Consider the following 27,320-nt stretch of genomic DNA (forward strand, 5'->3'; position numbering starts at 1 on the left):
CCCAGGATGATTTGACTCAAAGATTTATTAGGAGGGTTATTGTCCAGGTATTGTGCATCTAGCCAAAAGATCTGTGTCCAACATAAATAGGGAAGATTTATTATCATACCAAGATAAGAACAATAGTCATAAGCCACAACCTTTGCGTTTGGTGACTACGTATGGACGCAACACACAGGGTTTCAAAAATATTATACAGAGACATTGGAATGTTCTTAAAGCTGATCATAAACTTAATTCTTTGCTTCCAGATAAATGTTCTTTTTCATTTAAAAGGGGACAGACCATTGGTTCTAAACTGAGTCATTATAAGAGAGTTGGTCCAGATTTTTCTGTTCCAACTCAGTTGTCCATTTTGGGTAAACCTATTGTTGGATGTATACCCTGTGGACATTGTTCTTTTTGCATTCGTGTTTCACGTACCAATGAATTTAGTAGTAAAAATACTTCAGAGGTTTTTGACATCAAGTTTTGGGCTAATTGTAATACTGAGTGGGTCATCTATTTGGTGACCTGCAATTGTTCTGCTTTCTATGTTGGAAAGACCTCTCGGGCCTTTCGTCTCAGAATTTGTGAGCATTTAAGTGACATTAAAAATAAACGTACCAGCAATGCTCTATATAAACATTGTTTAAAACATGCATCAGCTTCTTTTAAATTTGTTGTTATTGATTGCATTAAGGGGAGATGCAAAGATAAACAGTACTGGCAGGAATTACTTAGCTCCAAGGAGAGAAAATGGATCATTAAACTTGGAGCATTGTTTTCACCTGGCCTTAATGATCAATTATAACAATTGTTAATGCTGTGTTTTGATTGGTCTTTTAGCATGGCTTACCTATATATATGGATGTATTGCGATACTCTGTTTGTCTATTTTTGTATTTCACTGAAGAAGGCTCTGATGAGCCGAAACCGGTTTGAAGGTTCTGTAATTGTTTTTTACAATATCAGTATCCTAGGGGGGGTGCTTCCTTCCCTATGGCAATAAATCATTTTTGGATGTGGCTATTGCCAACACTTGCTGGCGCTTTTTTGTTCTTGAATTTTTTCCTGTTTGGCCGTGCAAGGGTTCCACGGGCACCTGCTTCTTTTTTGGACTAATTTTCACAGTTGCTGGGAACCGCTGTTGGCTTGCTTATCCATGTTGGTTTCATTTCCAATTTGTACTTTCCATTGTATCGCAATTACATCTTTTTCATCTATATGCATATTTATCCGTTGCAGGAGTGTTTTTGTGGTATATGGCTGTTATATAGCCATTTGGTAACTTTTGGACACTGACGTTACTTCACTTCCTGTTTGGTTCAACGACGAACATTTCCCATTTACCGGAGGATTTCTTCATCTTAACGTTGGCCTGGACTTGCTTCATGTTCGTATTTTGGCAAAAGGGACTCAATGTGTATATGTGCCATATGGTGTAATGTAATGTTTATTCACTGGCGATTATATTGGATTATTTGAATATTTTTTTGATACACATGTGCAGGTAAGCTTGCGGCTTGCCTGTTTCTGATGATCTGATTTTCATATTAGCTGAAATGTGGCATGATTAGGGTGGACTATGCATATGTAGTTATATTCATTTGCTTTTTAGTAGCAGTGCTGGCGACCCATTACAAACGCCGGTTCTGTATTGTTTATGGTTCATTGTTCAAGCGAACATTAGATATTTTACATATTTATGCATATTGTATTTCTGTGGGTCTGGAAAAGTGTTATTATTTATCTTTTGCCATTATTTATATGTTAGATGTGATATTCATCCACTCATGTATTAAGTTTTTTCAATGGTGACTTTATTGGACCATTGAATAATTTTTGATATACATGTGCAGGCAAGCTTGTTGCTTGCCTTTTTTCCGACCAACAGTTTTCCACATTGGTCTTATATGGCATAACTAGGTCTGATTACTTACATGTGGTCATATGTATATTTTTCTTTTTTTTATTAGCATTGCTGGCGATTTGTTTAATACACCGGTTTCTGTAGTGTTTGGGTTTCGTCAAATGTGATGTTCATTCATTTATGTTCACATTTATTTGCCGTCTTTATTTAATATCGTTGGCGCGTTTTTTAAATGCTGGTTTGAATTATTTGGTGTTCCTTGTGCAAAACAAATATCATATATATGTTATTTGTAATTTTGTGAGGCTTTGTAAATTGTTATTTTTCACTTTCAGCCCTTATTTAAATGCTAAAAGCGATACATGGTAGTTTTGTTCCAGACTGTTTGTGTGCATTGCTGGTTAGATTTATATATAGTTGGGTGAGTTTTTCATTCAACTGGTTGGTTATATTGTATTGGTTGAATGTGGCCACATCATGTTTAGGGTTATACTGATAGTCGATACTTTTTCACTTCCCCTTAATGTTGGATTCAATATATTTTTTGGTGCTAACTTTTTCTAGTGATTTCTATATATATGCAGTTTGAATGTCCTAGTGGTTCAATATAGTGACTTTTGTTCACATTTTTTATATTTGGGCTGAATAATATAAATGGGCATTCTTATATATATATATATATATATATATATATATATATATATATATATATATATATATTGAATTTTGTTGAATTTTTTTGCTATTGCTGATTGTTTTTCACATCCATTAGGATGTTTTGAGACGTGGGCTCATTTTATGTTTTTTTGGTCTAATATTTTGTTTTTTACAATGTATATGATATGTATGGCTTCTGAAGAGTGTTGATTATTCTGCATTCATATATATATTTCATATATATTTACATTGACAGCCAATATTGGACTGACAGTGGACCATTACTTTAAAACAGTTACATGTTTGCCAATTTTTACTGTTAGTATTATATTATTAACAATAGATTGCAGGTTGATATGTATCAATTTTTTGGTGCCTAACAGGACTTTTGGGTTTACATTTACTACTATATATGACCATAGTCCGGATACATTGTCACATTTCAGAGGTTTAAGGGTTTTTGATCTTTTTGGCATTGCTTTTATTATAGAATGTATTAGGAAGGTCATCATTGATTGACCGTTTGTTGATATGCATTATTTTGTTTGGACAGGCACACTGTGGTCCATTTCAGACATACATTAACACTGTTGAGCCATAGCATTTTGGAGCCAACCAAACTATTTTAACCACGTGTCTATGACTGTGTTAACAAATTTTGATTTTGCTGATTATCACTGACACAGAACGTTGATTGGTAACTTTGGGGATCATCTGTTTATATCAGGTGGTCTATGGCCAACATGAAATGACATGTTTTATGATATCATATACCTTATATGGATTATATGGACTGGTGGTGCTTACAACTAATCTCTGTGAGCACATGACTATACCATATATTGTTTTTTTGGATACATCTATACCAATACGCAGTAACACGACTTCTGTGATGCTATTAGGTCGGTTTGGCTGCCTCATTGTATTGGTTTATATTATTGGTTATTGATCCATAAGACTTATACACAATACCAAGTGATTTCATAGACCATTTCATTCATTGGTATTTGGTGTATAATGGTCTTTTTTTGGACAATTTTGAGTTTTTGTTGAGCTATTTAGGTTTATATATATATATATATATATATATATATATATATATATATATATTGGATTATTTCTGTGTCAGTTTGGATATCAGTGTTTCACTAATAAGATAATTTTTCTATGGTGATTTATTTGTTTTCATTCTAGGACACATCTTATTTGGTTTGGTTGGGTTTAATTTTGAGGTTTGAAATATGGCACTTTCACCCATTATACAGGGTCTATCATCTGATATGGATGATCTATCTGTGTTTGGTTTAGATAAGAATGGTTTGTCATCTGTTACAGATGTTGTTGGGTCTGATTTGGACGCACAATGTGATATATTTTTTAATAGACTGGGTAAGAATATGAAGATGGTTAGGACCAATGTGTGGCATTTACGCCTATTTAAGGCATATCAGCAGAAACATATTACTCCACGGGGCCTCAGGGTTAAGATACAACATTTGGTCTCTGAAATTGATGACCATCTTATTCAGGATTGGGGTCACATTCAACAATTGGCTTCTTCCAAATTTGTGGATGCTTTGACCAATTTTTATGAACGCAAGGTGCAGCAGGGCATTAAGGATTTGGAAACTGTTTGTTTGCAGACAAACAAGTTTGAAACTTGCGACTCGTTTATGACACAGGTTAAAAAATTTACTACAGATTTGTCCAAAATGGAAATTACTTTAAAGGATAGGAAAATAAAAAAATTTCTTAGGGATGTAGGTGATTATGAGAGGGGCAAACCTTTTGATACATCTAAGATTGTATCTTTCAGACTGTCTCGAGATGAGAACAAGTATGACAAGAGGTCATCTACTCCCAAAAGAAAAAGGCCAAAATCTATTCTCAAGAAAAATTTTGGTCTTTCCAGTGGTACATCTGGTGAGGATACTTCTTCGAATACAGAAGGTGAACTTGATATACATTCTAGAGAGGGATCACCTATGGCTAAACGGGATAATTCGTCACACCCTCCCAATTTAGATACAGACGAGGGGGGCGGAAGCACAAGAAATGTAACATCCAAACAAAGTCTGGAGGCACTTTTGAAAATTATGACACAACACTAATTTCTGATTTCAATGTTCATAATATTTCATCTGTTGATTTGACCAATGTACAACTTAAATTATTAAACAAAGGGCTTAATTTTGTCCCTGGGTTTTTTGTTCCTGAACAATCTTTGGCTCAGGATGTGACTAATTTTTGTCGAATTTTGAATCTGAATGTGTTTTTTGACAATAATATTCGTGATATATCTTGTGATACATCTGGTGATTTTAGATTCAAAAAATCGACTTTTATTCCACCAATGACACACCTAGTGGGGGTATTTCAGAAAAATGTCCTTCAGGATATACATTGTCATCTTAAGGACTTTCCTGTCTCTTATAATAATTTGTCTGCTGAAGAAATATGCAGTTTGGAAGAGTTGATTAACAATAAAAATCTTGTGATTATTCAAGCTGACAAAGGTGGAGCGGTGGTGATACTGGACAAAACTGCTTATGACAGTGAGGCTATGAGGCAATTGGGTGACAAACAATATTATAGGCAGATGTTTTTGGATCCCTCTCCCCACTTCCAGCGCCAAATTGGTGAGTTTTTGACTGAGGCAGTGGAGGAGGGCATTATTACACAAAGTGTTAAAGAACAACTAATGGTTGATTCACCTAAGAAACAATATCTATATCTGTTACCTAAGATCCATAAACATGCCACAAATCCACCAGGTCGACCCATTGTCTCAATACATGGGTCTCTCACTGAACCACTGTCTGAATATTTAACCCGATATTTAAAACCATTATTGGGCTTTATTAGAACCAGGATTCAAGACACCACCCAATTTTTGGATATTATCAACAATTCCCAACTTGAATCACAATGGCTACTATGCACTTTGGACATCACCTCTCTTTATACCAACATTCCACACTGGGCAGTTTTACAAGCGTTAGATTATTGGTTGGCTAGATCAGGTTTATATCAACCTGGATTTAATACATTTCTTGTATGCCTTACAGAACATGTTTTGTCCAGTAACGTTTTTTATTTTCAAAATCTTTGTTACTGGCAAACAAAAGGTACTGCTATGGGTGCATCTTTTGCACCCATATATGTAGATCTTTTCATGGCATATATTGAAGAAATTGTTATTTATGATGGTAATCACAATATTTATATGTGTGAGATGGACATTTGGTGTCGGTATCTGGATGACTGTTGGCTGGTGTGGAAAGCTGATGAACAGTATCTTATGGAGTTTCTTGAATATCTTAATGATAACATATGGGGGATTGAATTTAAATTGACCTGCCATGTATCGAGGATAGTATTTCTTGATGTTGAAATCACTAGAAATCAGGACAACACCCTATCTACTAGGATGTTCAAAAAATTTCCTGAATTTAACTCATTACTACATGCTACCCGCTTCCACCCACAACATGTCATCCAGAATATACCCAAATCCCAATTTTTAAGAGCTAGAAGAATCTGCTCTAGCCAACAATCCTTTCTTGATGCCCAGGATGATTTGACTCAAAGATTTATTAGGAGGGGTTATCGTCCAGGTATTGTGCATCTAGCCAAAAGATCTGTGTCCAACATAAATAGGGAAGATTTATTATCATACCAAGATAAGAACAATAGTCATAAGCCACAACCTTTGCGTTTGGTGACTACGTATGGACGCAACACACAGGGTTTCAAAAATATTATACAGATACATTGGAATGTTCTTAAAGCTGATCATAAACTTAATTCTTTGCTTCCAGATAAATGTTCTTTTTCATTTAAAAGGGGACAGACCATTGGTTCTAAACTGAGTCATTATAAGAGAGTTGGTCCAGATTTTTCTGTTCCAACTCAGTTGTCCATTTTGGGTAAACCTATTGTTGGATGTATACCCTGTGGACATTGTTCTTTTTGCATTCGTGTTTCACGTACTAATGAATTTAGTAGTAAAAATACTTCAGAGGTTTTTGACATCAAGTTTTGGGCTAATTGTAATACTGAGTGGGTCATCTATTTGGTGACCTGCAATTGTTCTGCTTTCTATGTTGGAAAGACCTCTCGGGCCTTTCGTCTCAGAATTTGTGAGCATTTAAGTGACATTAAAAATAAACGTACCAGCAATGCTCTATATAAACATTGTTTAAAACATGCATCAGCTTCTTTTAAATTTGTTGTTATTGATTGCATTAAGGGGAGATGCAAAGATAAACAGTACTGGCAGGAATTACTTAGCTCCAAGGAGAGAAAATGGATCATTAAACTTGGAGCATTGTTTTCACCTGGCCTTAATGATCAATTATAACAATTGTTAATGCTGTGTTTTGATTGGTCTTTTAGCATGGCTTACCTATATATATGGATGTATTGCGATACTCTGTTTGTCTATTTTTGTATTTCACTGAAGAAGGCTCTGATGAGCCGAAACCGGTTTGAAGGTTCTGTAATTGTTTTTTACAATATCAGTATCCTAGGGGGGGTTTCCTTCCCTATGGCAATAAATCATTTTTGGATGTGGCTATTGCCAACACTTGCTGGCGTTTTTTTGTTCTTAAATCTTTTAATGAGTAAGAGGAAAGAGTCTGAATTCAGTGAGGAAGATAATACTAATTTAAGATATTCAAATGTGTTTAAATAAGGTAATAAAGCCAGGGAAAGAAGAGCAAGAGCACTGGGAATTCACTTGGAAATTCTTGAAGAATCTAGAAATGAACCTGGGTGTATATTAATAATAGTGATGAGAGTGCAGGAATTTCATTAAAGTTACACGTTGAAGTGGAAAAACTAACTATAGGTGCTGAAAATAATGGAATAGAGGGTGATAAAATTACAGGGATTAACAACTGCAGGATAAGTGGAAACACTAGCCCCCCCCCCCCTCCCAGAATATCTGCTTGAGGAATCTCCTAACCTATATAGTGAAGAAATGGATGTAGGAAAAGTTATGGAAAATATCATATAACTTAGTTTCACCAGTAGAAATCAATCTAAATACAAACTGATGTAGTAATAATAGTTGTGTTCTGATAACTGGTGACTCAGTTAGTTATGGATTGAAGAATCACTTGCCCTGCATTGATAAAAGGATTGTTATTTCAGCCCTACATGGGGCAAACTTTGTAATTATGAAGAATGGTACATTTAAGTTGGTCAAATTTGATAGTCACTTTTCTGTTGCAGTAGCATGTGGTGGCAGCAATGATTTGGGAAAGAATGGACCTCCAATGATTTTAAGAGAAATTAAAGAAATAGCTGAACATTGTTCTATACTTAAGGTCAAACTGCACTAAATGAATTTCTTCCCAGCAATTCAATATTATAATTAACAGGAGGGTGGCCTAATGGCTAAGGTCTTTGCCTTACAAGCACAAAGTACAGGGTTTGAGTCTCACAAGGGATAATTGGCTAGGCTTAAAATGGCTCGCAAGAGCAGTTAGCTTAGTACTAACCTATGAACTATGAACTAGCTTTATTTAGTAACTTAATACAGCAATGATCTGGGGAAGAATGAACATCAAATGATTTTATGGAGAAACTAACAAAATAACTAAACATTGTTCTAGATTTAAGGCCAATATTTTCTTTATGGATTTCTTCCCAGGAATTAAATATAATACCCAACAACTAGCTTTAGCTAGTAACTTTAACAGCACTATAAGAATGTCTATGTATGAGACCCAAAACTTACACATTTGTTTATGGGAATCTATGATAGAGAAGTCAGATTACTTTTATAGGATTGGTTTCAGCTCAGACACTTGACAAACAAAATAATTTCTCATAAATTAGGAAAGGTGATCAAGGATTTTTTTAGAAGTAGAGTTGACCAAATTACAAGAAACCCTGTAAAGTGAAACACAGATACTTTGGTTCTTTTTGTAACCAATCTAAGAAGTTTAAACAACAAATATGAACTATTTTTGTTATTATCTGAAAGGGTTTTGGATATTGCAATAATTACTGAAACTTGGTTTACTGTACTGTTTTCTTCACTAAACTTAGGATAACAGGGGTGTAGGATATCAATTTACACAAAGTAAGTTCATGGGGCTCAACTGCATTTTAAGAGTAAAATTCATTAAATTGTATCCGTCTTACTGGTGTTGGCAAAATGTTGATCATTTCTGGATTTTCTAGACCTCCTTCTCTAAACAGTATAGAGCATAAAATCATGGGTAGAGTAACTATCCAAGACTATTTATGGCTATATTTTTTTGTTGGTGGGTTGATTTAAATTTGTCTGCTATTAATTGTTAAAAATATGTCTGGCTGTAATGGGTTAAAAAATTATTTTTATCCTTCTTTACAGAGATTGATGCCTCAGAATATGTTAAACAAACAACTCAAAGTAACAGTGCTCTTTCTAGGTGTGATTGTTTTTCCTCTCGAGAGGTTTTGGTGTCTAATGTAACTATTTTAAACCCTTTAAGTACTTTGAACTAATGTATAGTTAGGTGTGGGCAACCTTTGTTAATTCTTATGGTAGTGCTCAGGAACAGATACAGTATAAGGTTGATTTTGTCTCTGTTAATGACTTTTTGGAAAGTTGAAACTGGAGAGAAGAATTTAATGGCTTAAGTATGAAGGAATGCAGGACAGTTTTTATGAAAGATGTTATCTCTCCATAGATACATTTGTCCCTGTTAGGAAAACTTCTTATGTATCTCCTTAAAATAAGCTTCCTTCATTTACCTTAAAATGAGTTGTTTTGACTAAGGCAAAGAAAAGAAAACATGCTGGGAAAGATTTAAATGAAATCCCAGAAATCCTGCTGAGTGTAATAATTTTTTTTTTCAAAAAAGCAGCTGCTAAAGTAAGGCAGTACATTAGGAAGGTAAAGTATAGCGGCTGTCAAGTGTGTGATAACAAGATGTCATTTTATAAATATACCAGACAAATGACATTTTTGACTAATTTAATAATAAATTATTATGGGATGGAATATAAATACATTATCCTTGTTCCTCAAATGAACATTTTAGAAATTAACTTGACAAATTTATGGGGGAAGCTAACTTAAAATAATAATACTAGGATGGACAGAATTAGGGCAAACAGCGTTTGCCCTCATTTACACTAACAAATGGTTAAGGACTTAGCAAAAATAAAACCAGGTTCAGCCACTAGACTGGATGGAATTACTGATCTATTTATGTCCTCTTTTAAATATAGTATTGTGAACATTTTGCTTTATCTTTTTCAATAATCTTTGTAATATGGAATAGTACCCACACAATGTAAATGTGTTTAAATGATCCCAATTAATAAGGGAGATGAAATATCTGTTGTTGAAAACTACAGGACCACAAGTCTGATCAGTACTATAGGAAAGAGTTTTGAGAGACCTTTGGTCTCATTAATGTTGTGCAAAGAGGATCATATATATTATGATATATATCAACACTGATTTGCCTCAGGAAAGTCAACATTTACTAATATTGTTGCCTTTTATTCAGAAGTAGTCAAGACCTTGTAAATGGGCATTGATGTTGATGTAATTTGTTTATATCTGTTCAAGGCTTCACAGTTCCACATGATAAAATTATCAATGCCCTATTGTGATGGCAATTTAATGATAGCATTATATAAAATAGATAACTGGATGTTATCTAAAAGGTCTACAAGATAGAGACCACCAAGGGACATAGAACAATAGAACTGAAAATCTTATAGGGAGTCCCTCAGATATTAGTCTTACAGCCCTTACTTCTTCATGTTATTTATATCTATCTTCCCAGCTAATCAACAGTGCTGGGTTGAGAAGTATGCAGATGATATAAATGTCATTGAGATGGTTGCTTCTGTATTGGACCAAAATGAAAACCAGTGATATTTAGATGTTATTATTAGTTGTTCTCAACTAAACTGGTTGAAGTTCAATTTATCAAAATGTAAGGTTGTTCACATTAGGAAATAAAATAATTTGTAACTCTATAGTTTGGATGCTACTATTGTACATGGCAGCCCTTGCTATGAGGAGCTGTGAATAGTTATGAATAATAATCTAAAGTTTGATCAATATGTTGATAAAATACTGAGAAAGACACATTAAGTAATAAGGACCTTGATGAGGGCCGTTACTTCTAGAAACAAACTAATCATGGTTCCAGTTTATAAAACAGTTATAAGACTTTTAATGGAGTATGGCTGATGATTCTGTGACTATTCTAGAACATTCATAATTAGGATGGTGAAAGTTCAGTTTTTTTTGCAAGACAGATTTTGGGATTAGTATACAAAGAAAAGTTAAACAGTCTTAAAGTACATTCAGTTTATTACAGAAAGTCATGGGGTGACCTCATTTGGATTTGTAACTGTTTCAGAAGTCCAGAAATTTTGGGTTTACTTGAAATAATTTGTGTTTCACACAACCAGTGTACTAGAAACAAACAGTTGCTGGTAGATATTAGGAACAGGTGTTCAAAATTAGGGAACCATTATTTACAGAACAGAGTGGAGATGGAATTGCTTACTGTTGGAGTTGAGGAAAATTAATAGTCTGGGAGTGTTTAAAACTAAATTAGATGTATGGTTGGGGGAAATGGTATTGTGGCCACTGGCAAGGTGGAGAGATGCCCATAATGATTTATGTTGAGGTCTAGGACTATATTTAAAGCTTTGAAACATTCAAAGCTGTATTAGGGTCAGATGAAGAAGTAAAGAATTTGGGCTTTGGAGAAATACTGAATGGGAAAAGAAAGAGAAAATCAGTTGCCAAATGGTTCAGGTACACTTTATACACATTCTTATCCCATTCCTGTGTTCTATACATCTCCAGACCCCAGACCCTACCTGCATTACTATGTATTTGATTAGCAAGTTTTCTTCTCATGAACTATATTTTAGGGAGCATGTCTGGTCACCAAAGGTAGGTTTGGCAAATGTAAAATGACTAAAGTAAGTTTGCTGAAACTGTATTCATCAACAGTGGCATTTGCCTCTTTCTCCACACTCCTTATCCTTATCTTACTGGCATTTGTCATTCATTGGACATATAATGCAGTGCCAGTATGATTAAGTTTTTATCTCTGTCAAAAAGCATTAATTTTACTTTAAGCCAACACTTGTGCACCAGCTGTGACAGACTTTGCATGCTATGCCTCATAGAGAAGGTCGGTATTCCCTAAATGACTTAGTACCTTTCCACAGCTAGCAATCTAATTTGGCAGTAACTCTTTGTCAGAACTACTCTGCATGGAAGTATTATCAGTACGCTAAATAGTACTCTTAACTAATTGAAAAAAATCTTTCTAAACACACACATGCACACACAGACACACACAGACACAACACACATAAGAGCACATATGTATGCATACAGCTACACGCACACACACACACACACACACACACACACACACACACACACACACACACACACACACACACACACAAATAGACACACACAGTCATACATTCACACACAAGGTCATGCTTACTTGTACATGTAAACTAAAAAGGCAGGGACTGGTACCATTAATTGTTTTCAGATGAACATTATCCCACTAATATAAAGACATTTCTTGAAAAATAAAGTTGAGATTTTTCCTTCTTGTCAGTGCTGTGTAACACATACTGCTGTCATAAAACACAGTTTTTCCTGCACATGGAATGGTATAACATGATTAGTACCTGGCATCCTGTATGTCCAAACTTCCAGCTTCCATGCAAGTCTGAAGCAGCAGACATAGGGTATCCAATACCACTGACACCAATGTCAGTAAAAGCTAAGTTGATAATGATTGAGTTGGTTGGAGTCCGCAGCTCTTTATACTTGGCAAACATGCATAAAACAATTATGTTGCTGAGAAGGCTTATCACCCCTGTCAAGAAAAAAGAGGATTACTTTAGGTCAGGAAAAAAGGAAACATGTTTTGCAGAATCCCCTGTGCATAGCTCCAGTAAATTATTCTAAAATGGGGAAATTTGCCAAACAGGAAATCCAGTGTAAAAGGCCAGTATGTGGTTAAGAATGTTGCATGTTTGACATTTCAGGGATGTTTGCTGGCAAAACATTGCCACAAGTTTTAAATGATAAACAAAAGACATTAAGCCAGCCACAGCTTAATTGTAACAATACCCATTTGATAAACAGGTAGGCCCATTGGAAAACAGTCCCTTTTCAGGGGCTACCTGGAACCAAAGTCTATTTAAGTAACTTACACAAGGTCATACAGTAGGAAAATGAGGGCTGTGGAAATTAAACCCGGTACCATATGAATGAGAGCTCACATCCTTAACCCTCGGTATCATCTGACAGACTGTTTGCACCCTTTCATTGTTTCAACCAAACCTTTTAGGCAAATTGCCATAAAATGAGACAATTATCATGACATCACCATTCTTTTTAAACAGTCTGGTAATGTGCATTTGTATGTTAACAAAATTATAGCAAAATTTGTCTACAAGAAAGACCAGCATCAAACACTAAGCATAAAACCTACAGACTCAGTACTCATTTTCTATATCTGCTCTTATAGAGGCTATCAGTAATGTAACAGTGGCTAAATAAAATGCCAGTATTTACTTAATCTACTCCTGCATATAAGCCTGGGAAGTCACATTTTTTCTTTAAGTTTTTCAGAAATATAAAACAATTTCTCATCTCTGTTGTACTATTATAGTTTCAGCTGGTCTAGGTCGGTACATAATTGTTTGTAGGACTTTCAGATGTTTTTTCATCATTTTTAGGGATTTGATATTTTTTTATAGGGAGAAATAGTGATCCTGAAAGGTGATAAGCAGTGGAGTAAGTGTGCTTACTGTGGTATCAGTGTCAGTGGTGTGGATACATCAATCTGAAAAAGGCAAAGTACACAAAACTGAAAAAAGTCATTGCTGGTAACATAGCATAATAATGAGTAAGCTTATTAACAAATACCAGTAAAAGCTGAAGATAATTCTACAGATTTAAAATTGCCTTGATATCTTTTCACAATTACATGCACAAAGCACATTCATGATAGACTGGTATTAAAAATCAGTGGCATTCATATACAGTTGCCTAGATGTATCAGGGAACAATATGGATAGTAGTTGTGATGCAGTACGCAGCATAAATAAGAGTAGTAGAGAGGAGGTCTCAGGTAATAGCCAGACAGGCTGTGGAGAGAGTAGGCAATGAGAGAAAAGTCTGGATCTAGGAGAATTAGAGTAAGTGGATTTGGGAACGTAGAGTGGGAAAGATTAGGTAACGAACCACAAGCAAGACAGTAGAGACAGAGGAGGGGAAAGGAAGAGTATAATAAAGTAAGCAGGAAGCATCTGAGTGTGGAAAACAAGTACGAGCTGAGAAAGGGAAAGGAGAAATAGAATGGAAGAAAGCCTGCCATAAGTTACATTTGATATCAACTGAGTGAGGAGAGAAGAGGGAAGAAAATCTGTATAGAAAGGTGTTAAAAAAGACCAGCGTGAGTGTGCGTGCGTGCTCACACTCACACACACACACACACACACAAATATATACATGCCTTTCTTTTTTTCTGATTATTTTATCATTTGTAAGTTATTTTGTTAATATTCTATATTGTTTTTCTATTGTTTCACAACAGCTGCTTTAGTTACATAATGCTAAAACAGTTTTGCATTTTTCTTGTTTTTATTCCATCAAAATGTATTTCCTTCTATTCTTATAACACAGAAAACCCAGATCATCTCCATTATTTTCTAAAATACATCTTTCCATATCGAGCTTGACATTTCCCTTATTTATTTTATTTTCTAGCAGCTGAAAACATGCATTAAATCAACATTCAATTCTTTAAATCTCCAGTATATATATATATATATATATATATATATATATATATATATATATATATATATATATATTTGCACAACCCAGTGGGTGCTAAAAATAAATTAAATTAATTCAGTTGCTGATCTCAAATGTGTGCACCTTTGGTTAATTCTTTACACCCATTTCATGTATCTTACTATTCTTCTTCTGTTATCAATAATCCTTTATCTTTCTATTATTTTTTCTCCAGATCGTTCCTCATAGTGGTTCTTTTATTTCTTATAAATCTGTATGGCTTATGCTCTTCTTTCGTTATCTTTTTTCAGTGGAACTACTCTAGATTTCATTTAAGCATTGTTCTCCCATTTCATTTACTCTATTAGTGGTCTATCAGGAAAATATGTATTAATGTGTGTATTAGTACTATGCTTAGTGCATTTAAAGCTTGAAAAGGATTAACACATTTATTCTATTTCATACTGCATAAATCTGTACAAACTGCAGATGCTTTCTGACCTTGTATTGTCAGCTAAAATCTTTGCTTATGCTTGGAAATTTACTGAGAAGCAGATGATTTCTGCTTGTGTTAGGAAAATAATGAATAGAACAATACTACTTGTATAAATGTTATGAGGCTTAGACAAGAAGTTCCGCTTGTGCTGTAAGAAAATACACAGCTGCAAAAGCTATAGATAATTAGGACAAAGACTGCTTGAAAATATGAACTGTAATCAGCATTTGCTTATGCCTGAGTTAGAAAAGTACCTTGAAATGTAACACATGTATTAGAATTGTACAATAGGGGCCTATAACGGGTTAGTGCCCACCAAGGCTAGGTTGTTTTTCTCAAAAAGTTTCTCACAAATCTAGTCATGTCAGCAGAAAATCTGAGTAACATCTGCTGTAGAACAATTCTGAAAGTTGTGTTTGATTACGTCAGCCATAGAAGGCCATGTCTTGTAAAACAGTATAAGAATAGCATACTTCCTGTTAGTAGTTAGGCAAAATCTTGTATTTGCATGTTTTTGTCTCCTTGCTGCAAGTTATTAAATGTGCCTTAACTGAACCTTACGTGTATTGGTCTTTGAAGTTTTTTCCTTTGACAGATTGGTCCTTCGGACCGGAAATCCTCACTTCGCCTCGGATCAGACAGGCCAGGTGGCTTGAAACCATACGGGGAAGAAACCACATCGGTTCTTCTTATTTGAAAAGCCCTCCCACTGAATTGTCGTACAAAAGAGGCCAGCCACTTTCTGATCTGTGACTGAAGGATGGGTTTACATGAACCAGGTGATCAATCACAAAGGCTCAGGTAAGGTGAATCTACCTTTTTTTTCTGTTTTAGATCAGGGACTAGATTTGTATTGTTTTGTTGAGACTTTGTTTTTACAAGTCAGGGACAAAAAGATTACTGTCTTGTCATAGATCAGGGAAACAGAGCAGGTAGGCAGTCATTCTGAAGAGACTATAACAAAATCCGTGGTACCTCGTTAAAAAATAAAGAGTTACATAATGATTAAAAGGATAGAACAGAATGGGTAATAATTGCACAAAAAGTTCCCAAAATCCACCGTTAACTGAAGACGCGAAATACATGCAGTCACAGCGTGCTGATAATATTAAATACTATTCAAAATGGGTTAATAAGTATGAATTTGATTGTAAATTAGAAAAATCCTTGCTTATCAAACTTGTCAAACAGCTTAAAACTGATTCTAAAGGTCGGGTAAAAAAGCAACGTCAATTAGGAATTCCTCAGGCACACAGGTGGATTGAGGAAGTAAACCGAAGGGAACAAAAGAATAATAATTCAAAAGCCATGTTTTTAGATAAGGAGGATAATAACTTAGTAATAGCATCGGCCCCTCCGCCTCCCTTACCAGAATATGAGGCGTGTGAACAAGTTAGTCCACCCCCACGATATCCTGCTGTCACTGTAAATAGAGACACTACAAAAGCGAAACCGTTTATTAGAGATCCCGTCTAGACCAGGTCTCGAACACGGGCAGGAAACTCAAAAGGGGACATTGAGTTATATCAAATGGGTAGAAATTCACGATCTATGAGTGAAGAAGAAATATGCCCACTTATAGAAGTGCCTAATCCTCAGGCAGGACAAGAAGGTCAGGACCCAACTATTCTAGTGTATAGACCCTGGACTCCGGAGGATATCCGGAAGGCCACTGAGGGAATTCCCCATCCAAAAGTTAATTTTAGAAAGTTTTTAGAAGATTTGCAAGGAATGAGGCTAAGTTATAATTTAAACGGATAAGAGGTAGAAAAAGTAATCAGACAAATTGTGGGACCAGATTGGCACATGATTAGTGGCGACTGGAATCCCCGTGATGCTGCGCTCAGGCCCCTCCCACATAGCAGTGCAGAACTAGACAACAGAGTGAAATGTCTTACAGACCGAATCTCTGAGAAATGGAAGCCTAGGGCAGACTGGATTTGCATTAATCAATGCATCCAACACAAAGGTGAGACTGTTGACAGATATTATGCCAGGCTGTTAGAATGTTTTAATAACCACTGTGGAATGCAGGTTCCTGAAGATCAGACACAAGATACCCCATATGAGCAGCAGTTAAACAATGCATTTTTGAAAGGCAGCATTACACCCATAAGCAGTTTTATTACAAAGCACATGGTAGATCATCGTACAAGCAGATTACAGTCATTACTTGAATATGCTAGGCATGCCGAAAGGCATTTTAATAGCAAAAAGAAAAAGAAAGCCCAAGTATTTTCTGTAGAAGATGGAGCAGAAGTTTATGTAGTACAGTCCAGGAAAAAGGGCAAGAGAAATGCCCAGGGAAACAAACAATCTGATCAGTGATCAGAGGACTTTGAAGGGCGAAAGAAAAGGGGTGAATGTTTCAAATGCGGTAAAAAGGGACACTTGGCAAGGGATTGCAAGAAAAACAAGAAGGCAACCACGGAAGACAAGGAGGGTGAGGACTGACTATATGATAGTCAGGAATCACTAGGAGGGGATAGCAGAGATATGACAAATGAGAATGTGATAGAGGAAGTGCAGGAAGTCACGGATAGTGAAGAAAATGAAATATTGGATTTAGCTTTATTGAGCTTAGAGCTCTATTTAGCAGACATGAAACCAGAAGTTACACTCCTGGTAGAAGGGAGGGAAGTCAGATTCTTGTGTGACTCAGGGGCATCTCGGACCCTGATACATCCCTCCAAACTGCCAGAGAACTCAGAGTCACCTGATTACATACTAGTGAAAGCAGCTAATGGACAGCTGTATCGGGAGCCCCTCTCTCATAATATTGCAATAACTGATCCTGTTTCAGGATTGACCAGGAAAAGTAAAATTGTTGTTTCTGCAAAATGCCTAGTAAATCTCTTGGGCAGAGACCTTATGCAGCTATTTAGTATAGCAGTAGTTCCGACTATGCAGGGTATGGAAGCACAGCGACAAATTGATACCTTTGCAGTGCAATCGGAGGGTGAAATGTTTTATTGGTACAGCCAGGACTTGGTTACAACTGGTCCAGGGGCAGTGACCGAAGAATTGATGAACATAGCCATCAGCGAGTTCCCCTCCCTTGACATTGATAAACAGCATTTGTTGCACTGTACTCTGTATTATTGTAACACACCAGGACCTGATAAGGAATATGAGCAAGAATTGTTTAGAAATCGTGCAAACAGATTGATATTATGTAATCTGTACTGGGACACAGAAGGGAACAGTGTAGCCAGATGTTCATTGCCCCAGGAGTTCTTTGCACTCTATAAATCTAATCGATTACTACATGTTAGCTTAACTAAGGACAAGAATGTAAAATGGGTAGACCTAGGAGAAAAGGTTACGAGGTGGGAGAAGCAGACAGAGCTAGAACTGTCAGAACAAGGAATACAAATGCAGAAGTTGAATTGGATAACTCAGACCCACCCAGCTGTACACTTGCAGTCTTACAAGGACAGCTGATTAGCACTCCTATTGAAGGAGGAAGAGAATGCCTTACCAGAATATACCAGAAACTCTCTGGTCAACAGGAAAATCAGATGTAGGACTTATTCGTACAGCGGGACCAGTTACTATTACGCCAAAGTCAGCATTTAAACCACAGAAAAGACAGTATCCCTTAAGAAAAGATGCAGAGGTAGGAATCAAACCTATTATAGCAGCTTTACTTAAGGAAGGGGTGCTGGTGGAATCTCCTGATTCACCATGTAACACGCCCTTATTTCCTGTTAAGAAAGCAAATGGAGAATGGCGTATGGTCCAAGATTTACAAGCTGTAAATGATGCAGTAATACCAAGGGCACCTACGGTGCCAGACGCACACACCCTGTTGAATGATTTAAAACCTCAACAGAAATATTTTTCTGTGGTAGATATCAGCAATGCATTCTTTTCGATACCGATACACCCTGACAGCCAGTATTGGTTTGCATTCACATTTCAGGGGCAAAGGTATACATATACGCAACTACCACAGGGATATTGTGAAAGTCCGACAATATTCTTACAAGAAATGGCAAGCAACTTGGCGGGATTTACCCCACCAAGAGGTAGTCAGATTTTGCTTAAGTTGGTGATATCCTGCTAGCAGCCCCCACCCAGCAAGATTGTAAAGAAGATACCATAGCGCTATTACAATTTTTAGCCACTGAAGGACATAAAGTAAACAAAAATAAACTGCAGCTTTGGAAAAAACAAGTTAAATACCTAGGATATGTACTATCCAAGGAGGGTAGGACATTAGATGAGGACAGAAAAGTAGCGATTTTGCAAGCACCAAAACCCACTACCAAGAAGGAAATGATGTCCTTCCTGGGTACGACTAATTTTTGTCGGAGCTGGATTCCAAACTATGCCTTGGAATCTGCACCGCTGACTAACCTGATTTATGAAAAGCCTATGGCAGCAGAGGACTTGTTACAATGGACACCAGAAGCAGAATCTGCTTTCTGCAAACTGAAACAGTTAATAGCGTCCTCATTAGTTTTGGAATTACCAAACTATCATAAACGTTTTTTCCAAACTGTAGATTGTAAGCAAGGTTATATGACATCAGTGTTAACACAGCAGCATGGGGACAAGCAACGCCCTATTGCTTATTATTCATCACAACTGGACCCAGTGGCACGGTCTTTACCTCACTGTGTACAAGCAGTAGTTGCAGCTGCAATGGCAGTACAGGCTTCGGCCTCAGTAGTTTTGTTCCACCCTCTCCCATTGAGAGTGCCTCATGCAGTCACGATTATTTTACCGCAAGAGAAGGTAGCATATATTTCCCCTGCTAGGCATCTTTCCTGTATGACTATATTGTTGAGCCAACCTCATATGACAATTGAATGATGTATGACTTTGAACCCTTCTACCTTGCTCCCAACCCCTGCAGATGGCACACCACACAGCTGCCTGCAGGTGATTGAGCAAAATACACTACCTAGAAAAGATCTCACGGATGTCCCCTTGGATGATGCCGAGGTGACATACTACGTGGATGGCTCATGCAAAAGGGTCCTGCAGGACAGAACCTAGTAGGATATGCAGTAGTTTCTGATACTGACATTATAGAAGTGAAATCTTTACCACACAATTTATCTGCACAGACAGCAGAATTGATTGCCTTAACACGGGCATGTACCTTAGCAAAGGGTAAATGTGTAAACATTTTTACTGACAGCCAGTACACTTTCTCTACTGTACATGTCTTTGCACAACAGTGGAAAAATCGAGGAATGATAACACCTACTGGCAAACCAATCAATCATGCACAGTTTATTTTAGATCTCTTAGAATCTATTCAGTTACCTCAGAAAGTAGCTATTTGTAAATGCACAGCTCATACCAAGCAACAGGATAGGATTTCAAAAGGTAATGTGAGAGCTGATACAGCTGCAAAGCAGGCAGCTTCAGAAGTATTTCTTTCGAATGAGGAATTACAACCCTCTGAGATTTTAGATGTAGAAATGTTAAAGACAATGCAAACACTTACTATGCAAGCTGAAAAACAAAGATGGGTAAAACGAGGAGCAATTCTCGAAAAGGGGCTGTACATCTCTAAAGAAGGGAAACCGATATTGCCATCTAATTTGTTTAGATATGCAGCTTTGTTGAGCCATGGGCAGTGCCATCTCTCAACAGGGGGGATGGTACAACTGGTGAACCAAGTGTTCACGACATACGGATTCTTAAACTACTCTAAAAAATTTTGTTCGATGTGTCACGTTTGTAATAAACATCATGCACACGGGGCGTTAAAGCCCAAGCAAGGGAGTTTCCCTACACCACTGTATCCATTTCATACTATCTGTATGGATTTTATAGAACTGAACAAATGTGAAAATAAGAAGTATTGTCTTGTCATTGTAGATATGTTTTCCAGATGGGTGGAAGCCTTTCCGACTAAAAATCCAGACGTGGCAACGGTGGCAAAAGTTCTCATTAAAGAAATCATCCCTAGATTCGGAATTCCGGAAAGGATCTACAGTGACAATGGCACACACTTCGTAAACCAGACCATACAACAGTTAAGTAAACATTTTGGTATTTCTTTAAAAAATCATTGTGCGTATCACCCACAATCTGCAGGGTTAGTAGAGAGGCATAATGGGATTTTAAAGAGTAAGCTAAGGAAGTTAATTGTAGAAACACAGAGAAATTAGGTGTACTGTCTGCCCCTGGCACTGTTGAGCATGAGAACTGTTCTGAATGCAAAAGGATTGACTCCTTTTGAAAAACTATTTGGAAGGGCTTATTATATACCTCAGTGGAAATCTCTCATGCCCGCAGACCAGGAAGCTGACAGTACACTAGCTGAGTATATGAGAAACCTGTTGAATTCTAAACATCTGCTGCAGTCAAATTCTGTTTTAGATAAAGAACGAACCAGACCGTCAGAAGTGGCAGTGCCCCCGGGTACCTGGATCTGGGTGAAGACAGTAAAGAAGAAGAATTGGGCGTCACCAAAGTGGGAAGGTCCATATCAAGTGCTTCTGTCGACACCCACTGCAGTCAAGATAGCGGAGCGTGCCTCTTGGATCCACCTGACGCACTGCAAACTAGTCAAAAACTTTGAACTGGACAAAAATCTTGTCACATGCCAAGAGTAAAAATGATAGAGTCCAGAAGAAACAGGAATGCAGAACAACCCTTTCCTCAGATGTATTGCATAATCATCCTGTTAACTGTACTAGTGACAATAATCTTTTAGCTGTGGCCTTTCCTTTTCCCAGCCACACAAACTGAACTGAATAAACGTGAAGCATTACTCATAGACTGGCATCCAAACTTTAACACTTACCAGGCAATTAAATATGTGTATGCTGAGACTTTCAATGTTTCGAATTGCTGGATTTGCACAGCTTTGCCGACAGCATACAGGGGGTTATTAATGACTACGGTCCCCCTAGGGGTCAATGAGACCTGGGAAAACTTGATTTATGATACCTCAACCATTACATCACAAGATAAAATAGCATTGCACTTGTCTGTTCCACAAAAGGGAACTGTGTGTTTTTATAAAAAATGATACTGTTCAGGTGTGTTGGAGCAATTGCAATGTGACTGTTTTTTATAAATGTTACACTAAAGGTAACAATGCAGATTTTTATTGTAATACAAATTATGATTCATTTCTTGGATTGATGCACAAAACACTTGATGAAGTAAAACATAATTCTTTTCTTTATAAGCAACTGTCTATAATTGATAAAAAAATGTTTCATGCAGGGCAAGTGTATATTCGCAGTAAGGTTACTACTAAAGTAGAGGACTGTTATTTTGTGTGTGGCAGAAAGGCATACAAATGGTTACCTGAGAATTGGTCCGGCAGTTGTTTTTTGGCTTACCTGGTTCCGGCTATGCGACACACTGCAGTTTTGCCTCGAGGAAAAATTCAGAATGTCCAAGAAGTCATCAAGAAACCTGTAAATCCAGTGGGACAAATCGATGCGCGTTGGAAAAAACATCATTCTATAGGCAATGGACTGACACATATGGATGTGAGTGATAGTGTTATATCGTGGGCTGGCATATTACCAGCATATGGAGCAGTGAAATCGATCTGGGAGCTGAGAAAACCATCTGAAGTAATGAGCAACGCAACTTTTTCCGCTCTCGAATTGGTGACTGACAAACTGAATGCCATGAGAACTGGAGTGCTTCAAAACCGCATGGCTCTCAACTTCACCCTAGCGGCGAGAGGTGGTACTTGCACTTTAATCCAAGAAGAATGCTGTTCGTATATTCCTGACCATAAACACGAGATAGACAATCATCTTGAGGTAATTCAGCAAGTGTCGGCCATGACTAAACCAGGCCCAAACCCACTGATGGACTTTTTCCAGAAATGGTTTGGGGGGTGGGGTACCACCCTAATGAACATCCTGATTGCCATTTGTGTAGGAATGCTCCTATTGGGAGTATGTGTTTGTTGTGGTATCCCCTGCATGAAAAGACTGATTAAAGACTTTATAGACATGTCAGTTTCTGAAACCTTATATCAAAGTGCTGAGTTTGAAGAACTATTGAAAAACTGAAATGCTTTCATAAGTTTAAACTGAATGACTCTCTTAACTGCAAATCCTGAGTGGGAAGAGGTTAGGAGAAGAAAAAACTGTTTATGCTTATTTTGAAAGTAGAATAAAAGTATTAATAGGGGGGAAATGTCAGAAAAATATGTATCAATGTGTGTATTAGTAATATGCTTAGTGCATTTAGAGCTTGAAAAGGGTTAATATATTTATTCTATTTCATACTGCATAAATCTGTACAAACTGCAGATGCTTTCTGACCTTATATTGTCAGCTAAAATCTTTGCTTATGCTTGGAAATTTACTGAGAAGCAGATGATTTCTGCTTGTGTTAGGAAAATAATGAATAGAACAATACTACTTGTATAAATGTTATGAGGCTTAGACAAGAAGTTCCGCTTGTGCTGTGAGAAAATACACAGCTGCAAAAGCTATATATGATTAGAACAAAGACTGCTTGAAAATATGAACTGTAATCAGCATTTGATTTTGCCTGAGTTAGAAAAGTACCTTGAAATGTAACACATGTATTAGAATTGTACAATAGGGGCCTATAACGGGTTAGTGCCCACCAAGGCCAGGTTGTTTTTCTCAAAAAGTTTCTCACAAATCTAGTCATGTCAGCAGAAAATCTGAGTAACATCTGCTGTAGAACAATACTGAAAGTTGTGTTTGATTACGTCAGCCATAGAAGGCCATGTCTTGTAAAACAGTATAAGAATAGCATACTTCCTGTTAGTAGTTAGGCAAAATCTTGTATTTGCATGTTTTTGTCTCCTTGCTGCAAGTTATTAAATGTGCCTTAACTGAACCTTACGTGTATTGGTCTTTGAAGTTTTTTTCCTTTGACATGTCAAAGCCTTCCAGTCTTTAATTCAGTATTTCCATGTCCATACTTCCTTTTTCCTTTCATTAAGATCAGCGTTCTTAGGTCTTATGCATTCCTACTAATCTTTCTACTCTTTCTGTGTCTAATCCATTGAGCAATATGAAAACTTGCTATGCATGTCATATTGTGGCATTGACTGCACAGATCATCCCTCCTTCCAGATTATTCATCCCAGCATCTTGCAACTTGGCTACAAAGTACTGAGTAAGCCTCTCACTTTTCTCTTTACCTTAATCCTCATTACCAGTATGTTCTCTCACAGCGTTAAACATACTCTCATCCCCCCTCCAGCTAAAGTCTCTAACCCTTCCTCAGCTAATGATTTCTGACTCATTTCAAACTGCGGCCCCCTAACCAAGGTAATGGAAAAAGAATTTACAGCCAAATCATTCAATATAGCACCAAATATGGTATTCTTAATGCTAAGCAGCATGGTTTCTGCTCTAATTGTAACGCCAACAGTACCATGTACATACTCACTGATTAGATCTTCTATAATATAGATCAACACAAATTAATGGAGTTATCTTTCTAGATCTTAGAAAACTTTTAGACATCATTGATCCTTCCCATGACAACCTGGTGAGTCAGGCATCTCTTCTGAGGTCCTTCAGTGTTTCAAAAGTTATATTAACAATCATACAATCACACTTATAGGGCACAATAACAACTCTGTCATCTAGACTTGACTTCATAAGAACAAACTTTCAGTAACTACTCACAAAAGCTCAGTAATGTTTTTGTGACTCACCAAAAACTCCAACACATACCCAATGCTACTATTACTGACTCAGCAGATAATCCTCTTAACTACATCAAGAAACAAAAGTACCTAGGCCTCCTTCTTGATCAGCTGCTATCATTCACAGTCATATTGAATCCATAATTTGCACAAAATTTCCAGTCTACTGATTCCAGACATGTCATTCACATTAATGTCCTACTTTCTGGGTTAGAATATTTTTCCTATAATAGCTCTCTGCTCATCACAGAATACATCCCTACTACAATCTGTAGATCAGATATTTAGACTTATTCACCTTTCAAACTGCAGAGAACATCACTGATCCATGCTAAACAAAGGTAAATGACCACCTGTAAATGCAAAGGCTTCACTTCTACTGAACACACTCACATTTAATTTTTTACATGAAAGATACTACCCCCATACTAAACAAACTTAACATCAAATGCTCTTCCAACTCCTTGTGCAACTCAGACTCACTCCAACTGCACAAGCCTCATTTTACCCTTGCTGCCTGTATATATTTATTCATCAGTATATCATAGAGTTCATCTCTGACATGTTGAATAAGTCTGTATGTTTTTGTCAACTTAACATGGACTGAGGCAGCTGCTTTGGCTTCTCTAAAAGAGAATGTGGACATCCCAATTAGGCCAGCTAATAAGGGTAGGGGGATTGCTGTGTTTGATAAAGATAGATATGATAAGAAAATGCTTAACATGTTGTCAGATGTTAATGTATATGTAAAGTTACAACCTAAGTCTTTGTGTAGACTTATTCAACATGTCAGAGATGAACTCTATGCTGATGAATAGGTATATAGATAAAGACCTTTATGATTATTTTTCAGTTGACTATCCTCTCACCTCTTATATTCATGGGCTCCCCAAAATACATAAAGATGAAAAAGACCCTCCACTCCGACCTATAGTGTCGGGAAATGGCTGGTTGACAGAGCCCATGTCTATTTTTGTTGAACAGAAGCTAAGAAAAGTAGTTAATGGTGTTAAATCAGTACTTAGAGATACACAACATTTTCTTACTGATTTATATGAATTCAGTCTTGAACATGATTTATCAAATTATTTTTTGGTCACCTTAGATGTAAATATGCTGTTCACTGTGATACCTAACATAGAGGGAGTTGAGACCATTAGGATCTTTTTACATAAATATAGTGATTATTCCAATGGTATGATATTTGTGATTTGTACTCTTCTAGATTTAATTCTAGAGAATAATGTTTTCATGTTTAAAGACAATGTTTATTTGCAGGAGGTTGGTGTAGCTATGAGCACCTCTTGTGCCAATAGCTACGTCAACCTAGTTATGGCTTGCTGGGAAGATCAGTATGTTTTGACCCTTCACCCTTTCTCTAAACATATCTGTTTTTTGTTAGGAGATTCGTGGACAACATTTTTCTTTTGTGGGATGGCAGCTTGTTAGAACTGGATTTGTTTGTTACTTATCTTGAATCTACTACAGGGTACCTCAGGTTTACTAAAATATGCATATGGAATGCATTGACTTTCTAGATGTTCATTTGTTTAAAGATGATGAGAGTATGTTACAGACAACAGTATATAGAAAACCATGTAGAAAAAATAGTTTGCTGCATCATGATAGTATGAACCTGTGGTATATTTTTAAAAATATTAAGAATCAGGCCTATAGGGCATCATGCTTACATACTAGAGATGAAGGTTTTGTTGAAGATTGAATGAGCTTAAATATGAACTGCTAGATTGGGGTTATACGACAAAGGATTTTGATGTGGTAGATCAAAAAGCCTTGAAAGACAGATATGAAGGGGTTTGCCCTTATTTCTCAAAGACAGAGAGTGCTTTATCAAAGAGAAAAGCAGGTTATGTTGGATATGTTAGAACTGCAATTACCTTCTCTAATAATGTGAGTAGGGTATGTGATGTGATAAGAAATAAAGTACAGTTTTGTACCTACCATAAATGTAGATGTCCGAGAGGAATGCATCTGCAGTCCTTACAAATGGGTTGTCCTGTCGTCAGGCAGCCCTTCGGTCGGCCGGATTCCAAAGTCTGGGTCCGGCTTCGGCTGGTGTCGCACTTCACCCGACGTCATTGCGGCAGTTTTCGGGTATAAAGGCATCAGCCGACGCCATTTTCCTCAGTGTTTCTTGCCCCAGATGCCAGGTGCCCTCTTGGTAGGCTAAATTTGGATAAATGCCAAAGTTTCCAAATAATAGAGAGCAAACACACAAAATAAACATGTATGTACATATATACAAACAAATACACCATAATAGATCCCCCCCAAGCTAGCTGAAGATTGGTAAGTACCCTAGGAGTACCTCAGAGGGAAGGAGGGAGGGTAATCCTGACTGCAGATGCATTCCTCTCGGACATCTACATTTATGGTAGGTACAAAACTGTACTATGTCCTTCAAGGATGCATCTGCAGTCCTTACAAATGGGTAGAATACCATAGCTAAACTAGGGAGGAGGAAATGAGAATAGATTATGGTGTAGTCAGGATCCCTTGCAAAACAGCAGTGGCAAAGCCAGCACGGGATCTAGAGTATAGAGGTAAGTTATAATGCTTGGCAAATGTATGCACGGAGGTCCAAGTAGCAGCCTCTATAATGTCCTTGGTAGCCACTCCTCGTAAGAAAGCTGTGGTAGTGGCTGTGGCCCTTGTGGAGTGAGGCCTGATGTTCTCTGGAGTTTTCTTTCCATGGTAGGAGTAACAAAATCTAATGCAATTTCCTATCCATTTGGAGATTGTCTGTTTAGAAATTGGTTTTCCTTCTTTTCCTGTTGCATAAGCTACCAGAAGCTGGTCAGTTCTTCTATTGTTTTTTGTCCTGTCCAGGTAGTAGCGTAATTGCCTG

At 36.9% G+C, this 27,320-nt stretch overlaps 1 protein-coding gene across 1 annotated transcript in view; it reads right to left on the reverse strand.

The window, feature by feature from the left end:
* The window catches only part of RRH (retinal pigment epithelium-derived rhodopsin homolog), a 341,638-nt gene that overhangs the window by 248,175 nt on the left and 66,143 nt on the right, over positions 1–27,320 (reverse strand). The window contains exon 2 of the mRNA XM_044062132.1: positions 12,200–12,390. Within this exon, the coding sequence (XP_043918067.1) occupies positions 12,200–12,390 (191 nt within the window). The remainder of the gene's footprint in view (positions 1–12,199; positions 12,391–27,320) is intronic.

Source organism: Protopterus annectens, chromosome 2.part1, assembly GCF_019279795.1.
Source record: "Protopterus annectens isolate FY-2018-M chromosome 2.part1, PAN1.0, whole genome shotgun sequence".
Classification (NCBI taxonomy): domain Eukaryota; kingdom Metazoa; phylum Chordata; order Ceratodontiformes; family Protopteridae; genus Protopterus; species Protopterus annectens.